Below are 7021 nucleotides of genomic sequence, written 5' to 3' on the forward strand. Positions count from 1 at the left end.
CACTATTGCGTTATCTAAAGATGTATAAAAACGTTCCATATTGGACGGATATTTGCACCGGCTGATCGAAATATATTGACTCATGGCGCCGAGTGGTCCAGGAAGTCCTTGAGGTCCTGGAAATGTCCTCGAATTTGTTACGGATTTTCCGCTGGACACCATGATTGCAATATCTTCAATCAACGCAATTGCACATGAGTAGGTCGATTTTTCTAGCACAGGCGAAAGGGTAGCGAAAGGCGCGAAAGGTAGCGAAAAGGAGCTGAAAGCGTCGAGGTAATGGTAGCGTCCTGTATTGACTGCCGCGCCTATTAGTGCTAGAGTTTTCTCTCTACATACAATTTGTGAACGCAGGATATTAAGTGAAATGGCTAATGGCTGCAGTAAAATTGATAAAAAGCAATTGAGATTACTTTGTCGAAATGGGGCCTACTCAAATCATTGATGTGGTTAGCGTATGAAATATTATTGACCGTATTACTTTCGAGAGATACCATTGTTCCATGACTCCTCTAATAAATATTACGTGAGTAAAAAACCTGTGAGAATTATAACGATAAGTGCAAAAGGATTTTCGTAATTCGGAACAATGTTGAAATGCAAGAATTATTTAATCTGCTTTTATAACTCCTGCTATCTATATTTTACCAGTAGAACAAGTACTATGTCTTATTCCTTGCCTGTTTATTGTGACAGTTAATTTTACTTTAATTGTACAATAACCATTCCGTGTTCATCATGCAGTAACGTACGCATCAATTTCTTAACAATCACCGATTAATAGACGAGAAATTATAACAAATCGAAATCATGATTTATGCGTCAATTAAAATATGACTAAAATTCAACGAGTTTAAAATGTTTAATCAAGTGAAATTTCAAAATTATTGCGTATATGCGATTGAGGTTTCAGGATGAGGTTAATTTGACTTAATATAATACGATATCAATGTATTTGATTAGCTATACGTTCTCAAATAAAATAGGACTCCGTTTTTTTCATGTATCGCATTGAATAACTTCATTTTATTACATAGTTGTGGTATATGCAGTAAAATTAGTATGTAAAAAGCGTACCGATGCAGTATTGTTGAGAGTTATATAAATACAATTTTTCGTTTGGCATTGTTCGAGTTACTTGAAATTTGTGCTACCTATCTAAAATGTAATAAAGTTGACTTACTTCTTTCATTCACGCTAAGTCCCCGTTGTTTCAGGTTGACAGAAAATGACAATATTAGAAGCAGAAGAAGACGAGGATGAGCTGCTGGTCCCTCCTAGGAAAAAGTTTTGCCTGTCGCTCTCAGGGCGCAGCAAATCACTCACTGCAAAAACAACTTGTCAGCCCCCTCGTACAACTACCAGAGGGGGCACTTTGAATAAATATCCTTTCCTCAACGGTAAATGAAATTGAAAAAACTGATACCACAATTACGTTTGTAGAACAGCGCTGTTCAAATTATGATATCAGTTATGATAAGAAGTGAATTAATTTAGAAACAGGTGAGAGCAGAATGTTAAATGGATATCGGAGTCAATTGCCAAACTCCCAGGAGGCTATGTGCAACACAGTAAATAACGGGACAGAAGGACTGCGGATAGCATCGCTATGCAATCTGGGCAACACATGTTTTTTAAACAGTGTACTGTACACCCTAAGATTTGCACCCTCCTTTTTACACAATCTACATCATCTGGCCACCGACTTGTCCAATTTGACTGCGAAACAACTTCAAACTAAGGTATCAGCTGCAAACTTGATATAAATTATTCCACCTAGTAAATTTGGCCAGCTACAATTTTTACTGTTAATTCAAACTGCCATTAAGTATTTGGGACAATACATTTGAATTATAAATTATTTTTGTACTTACACTGATACTGTAATTATAACTTGGTGTCCAGCAGTACTAGAAATCCTGAGAGTCCTGGAAATATCCTTGAATTCTACCTGTGTCCTGGAATTTCGATAAATACAATCTTTGACTTTACATTAATTTTCAAAGATTCGAAGATGCTCAATTTTTTCCAACAACTTTCCAACAAGCTTGTTTCCGAGTGATTAGAGTTGCCGATGATGAAAATTGTCCGCTTTTCCATGTAATTGTTTCTTCTTGAAACTCAATGTGGCTGTGAAAAAATGTTGTCATTTTTTTAAAAATACACCAAAACTAAGGAAACAAACCCTGTTAGTAACAATAACGTATACATCGATGCACCTGCATTTAATTCAAACATTTTTGATTGAATGTTAATTATATTATTATATAAAATTTTAATTATTATATGAATAATATTCATTGATCATTATTCCGTGATTATTATTATTATTATTAACAAAACTTTTGTTGTACCTGAGCAAAGTGTTGTTGACTTCGTTTCTCAAGAAAAAACTACTAAAATAATGTATCCTATAGGGCTCCTAGTCCTTGAAAGGTCCTGTACAAGTCCTGGAATTTTATGCCTGATGTTACTGCGCACCCTCTATAAGTCTTATTAGGCAATATATATTAATTAGCCATAACAAACCATACAAGAATGTTGAAATTCAAAATTGATGTTAAATTAATTTGAATGCCACTCACATTCACAAAGGCAACATTTCTTCGATTTGCCAATTTGATTAAAATATTCAGTCCTCATAAAAATATATTAAAAATGCTACCAATCTACTGATACTTCAGTTAAGCGATTTGATATAGCTTTCTAATTTGCATTGGTTGTTCTTGATTCACGTAGTGACAATTCTCTATGGTACCACGATTTAACAACTGCTTTGGTGTATAGGATGACCGAATTCCAAACCTAATAGGATTGCTGTATTCAGTTAGAATTTTGCATCCAGTTGATTATCTGGGGCTTATAATCAGATTATTATCTAGATGAACAGCACTGACTTAATTGCACTATTGGATTGGTTACAAAAATTATTGATATGCTTGTTAAAATTTGTTAGATGAAATCATCGTCACTTGGTAGAACTGGTGTATCGCTAACAGCAAGTGGCAGTCGTAGTTGGAGCAGCAAAGATCTTTTGGCATTAGCAGGTCCAATGGGAGATTCTAATAAACCTAGAATACAAGTGGCCACAGAGAAGTTACACGAGTTATTTGCAGCGTTGAAAATTTCGGAGATGAAAGATAACGGTGAACCATATCAACCAGATGCGTTCCTGCAAGCATTGAGGTAATGATTTTGTTAAATTTTCGATTTTTAACCAACTATATTACTTCAGGTACGTCTTTAACCATGGTTAAATCTAAATAGTGATATAATATACGATGATTCAATCAATGATTTCAGGGAGGTAAATCCTATATTTGAAGGCAATCAGCAACAGGATGCACACGAGTTGTTGGTTTGTTTACTGGACAACATACGAGAAACGTTTCAACTGCTTGTGAGGCACAGAGAGAGTGAATTCGGGCAGAATGGCGGAGGATCAGATTTGTACATTGATCAGGTAAATGATGTACAGTCTGAAACTAGTTCGAGTAAACGTGGCCTTCGCAAATCAAAGAAGAAGAAAAAGTTCTCTTCTAAAGGGAGCCTCAACTTTATCCAATCAAGTTCGAATGGAACAGCGCCACCCTCGAAACCATTAGAAAATGGTCACTTAGATGTTGTTGAAAGTAACAATGAACTTGCGGCACCTCAACCAGAGAGCAAAAAGTGCTTCATTTCAGAGGATTTTGAGGGGGTTAGCCTTCTTCGCACAACGTGTTTAGAGTGTGAACATGTGACTGAAAGAAAAGAAACATTTTGCGATATTTATGTTCCAATAGATATTGACCAATCCAATGAAAAAGGTGAGGAAATTCATACGTATTCACAGAATTGATCCTAGTTTATAAGATTGGAAATTAGCATATTCGTTTTGTAATACCTACATTTTTTTGCATGAATTCCTCCACATTTAGAAGAGGATAAAAGATTAATGGACAGTAGCGAAGTGTATAGGAGAGCCGTAGTAACAAGTGAACTCTTACGGGGCCGAGATAAATACTGGTGCGCTTGTTGCTTACGTTACAATGAAGCGCGGCGTGCTGTGTGTTTTCCTTCCTTACCCAGGCTTCTCATACTGCAATTGAAAAGATTCTCAACCACAGCAGGGTTAGTTACTTTCAACTGGAATATTTTACGATAAAATTTCAGGTGGCCATGATTTTTTAAAATTGGTGTACAACAACAATTTTAAGAATATCCGACATTAAAAAATTCCCTTAGCTTATTGCTGATATTACTAAAATTTTAGGTAAAAGTGGTAACTTTCGTCTAGGAAACAATAAGAAGACGAGTACTATTAAAGTTGGAACTCAGATTCAAATGCAATACGAATGCACGTGTGTCGCGTATGTTCCGATATACCCGCAAGCACGTATTTATAATGTGTACAATATAAATTTCAGGTCGATGGAGAAGATCAACAATCACATGCCAACACCCTTAACGTTGCAATGTTTTTGCGAAGATTGTATAAATGATATACCGGGCACAAGTAGTAGAAGAGAAACTCGGCATGTCTACAAATTGTATTCAGTTATTATGCACCAGGGAGCAACAATGACGGCAGGTCATTATGTGGCGTACACTCGATTACCGGACGAATCTGCATCGTCTGAATATTTTAATTGCGAACGTGATAATAAGCGGCAAACTCCAACACAAAATAATAGTAATACAACATCGGACAAATCATCTGGTTTAATGAAATTCTTTAGATCGAAATCAAATGTCAGTGAAAACAAAGAACAATTAAATGTAATAAGAGTTGGCTGTCGCAGCATGGAGTGTTGTGGTATTCGTAGAAGTAAACATGGTGGGTCATGGCTAGAGTGTGACGACGAAGTAGTTAGGATAATTCCACTGCGCGAATTTGAAGAAAAATTGGCTCCAAATCCGCGTAATTCCGCAACGCCCTACTTGTTATTTTACGTCAGGTCGACGACATAAGCATTCCTCTGTGCAATTAGACTAATTAATAGTTTATAATTAAATAAATCTAAGATTTAGACGTGACAAATTGTCATTTGATGAAACATTTATGTACAGAAAAGAATCACATGCGGCAGAATTGAAGCATAAATATTGGAAATCTTACAAAAGTGTGAATCACGTTGAAATTTCCAAATTAGGGGATACTACTTTCACTATGATCACCATATTTACTGCTGTAACCCGAAGTATTTATAACTTTATTTTTTAAAACGGTTTAGTACCTGGGCTAAGTGTATGGCTGCAAATACATTTTTAGTGCACGTATAACGATTGCTTTATACTATATGTGCGACCTAGTTTTCCAAATATTAATGAAAGGGAAATTTGTTGATTTGTACAATCGTACTTGCTTATACCTATACACTTGGAAATCGTAAGTAGATGAATTTATAAAAGAACAAATAAATATATTTCTAGTTAAACGCGACAAGAAAATGAGGGCAATAGCGGATGTAGAGGTCGAATATTAAAATTTCCTAAGATATTATGGACATCAAATATCTCGTTAAATATCTAGTTGTCCGTAGAATAAATGAAAACATGTATTTCGTCGTGTAAACATCGACGTTTTTAGTATTTGGTGCAGGTATGTATTGTATACATCCGTATTACGTAGAACTTGAAACTTTGTTGCAAAAATGAATATACAAATTGATACCTCCCAACACAGATCCATACGATGCAGGTAATAGAATGTAGCATTCACTACCTCAAAATAACCTGTTACACTCCATTTTAACGGTTCAATTTCATCTTAGATATTTTTATAAGTTCGTCACACGTTCTTCCAATACTCTGTTAGGTATGCTGACAAATTTGTTACTGACCTCTTAAGTTTATAGATGGATAACTGCGTTCGCGGGGTACTCTCGTTATTTCAATTCAAAATAATATAAGTATACAAAGTTTAAATGACATACAAAAAAATTGTCGTTTTGCAAGTAATATGACTCAATATTTAGTACTTGCGTTTAAACCAGTGAATAGTTTAAGTTCGCGAAAGAAATTAAATACCTGACAAATCCCATCATGAATTCGAAATACCCAACAGTAACATCTCTTTAGGCATTAAATATTATTTAGTTACCTTTACTCTGCCCAGTACAAAATGTTGCTGAAGTTGAACCAATGATTTTAATCATTGAACTGGTTTTAAATAGTACTCTAACTGCTATGATGTAATATAAGGCATATACACTTTTTTTTTTTTACTTATAACTTTTGAAATATATTTTCAAAAATGAATGAATCAATTTTGTGATTGCACCGTATTTATTTTCGTGCTCAGAGCAATGTAATGGTTTTCGACTTCCAAACGTTTCTGGCGTATATATTTTTGTTGAACACGTGGAAGTTTATATTTGACGTTACAAATATCGTTGTATTAAGAATAAGAGTTGATAGTGCGCTACCATTGGTTTGGTTTGATGAATCCGAATCTGTTGTTAAATTGTAGCCAGCACACCCAACTGGTTGTGAATAACATTATTTTAAAAATTTTATTTTAAATATGTTCAAACATGATGATTCAATATAATGTACTCATTAAGCACAAGCGATGCGGTAAAGTGACAAGAAATTTTACAGCTTTCCATAACTTGTTATTAGTTATTTATGTTCTTTAATGAATTAAAAACTGTATAGTTGAAGTGAATTTGTATAGGAAGATATAAAATAGCATTGCTACATCTTCGTAAGTTCATATAAATTTGTATCTAATAATATTTGCAAATTGTTTAATTTTTTGTAAAACGTATATTGTTATCGAACAATAAAGATCATCATTAATAACTAATGAATCACTAACATATTTATCAAATTTAAGTACCCATTCTATAATCGGTGACTCTTGAAAATATTCAATTGAAAAACCTATTATGCAGTGTTTCAAATCTTATTACCGTATTGTTAATTTTTTTTAACAACAGATAGGTCCACATTTCTCGTGTATAAAATTGTAAATTAGCTACCTAGTTCCAGGGTCAGCTGCCCCATGTTGTCATCATTCATTATTTGTCAGCCA

The 7021-nt window shown here is 34.3% G+C and overlaps 1 protein-coding gene across 2 annotated transcripts; it reads left to right on the forward strand.

Annotated features, from left to right (window-relative positions):
- The first annotated feature begins 356 nt into the window (after positions 1 to 356).
- LOC124186996 (ubiquitin carboxyl-terminal hydrolase 1) lies at positions 357 to 6793 on the forward strand. Of its 2 annotated transcripts, none has more exons than XM_046579262.1 (7): positions 357 to 526; positions 1218 to 1400; positions 1498 to 1742; positions 2957 to 3186; positions 3304 to 3809; positions 3921 to 4113; positions 4410 to 6793. In XM_046579262.1, exons 2-7 carry the CDS (start codon positions 1229 to 1231, stop codon positions 4951 to 4953), a joined length of 1890 nt encoding a protein of 629 aa, XP_046435218.1. In that variant the 5' UTR covers positions 357 to 526; positions 1218 to 1228; the 3' UTR covers positions 4954 to 6793. The 2 variants fall into 2 exon arrangements, with proteins under 2 accessions (XP_046435218.1, XP_046435280.1); XM_046579324.1 differs by having other exon boundaries at positions 1504 to 1742.
- Positions 6794 to 7021: the final 228 nt, after the last annotated feature.

Source organism: Neodiprion fabricii, chromosome 1 (assembly GCF_021155785.1).
Source record: "Neodiprion fabricii isolate iyNeoFabr1 chromosome 1, iyNeoFabr1.1, whole genome shotgun sequence".
Taxonomy (NCBI): Eukaryota; Metazoa; Arthropoda; class Insecta; order Hymenoptera; family Diprionidae; genus Neodiprion; species Neodiprion fabricii.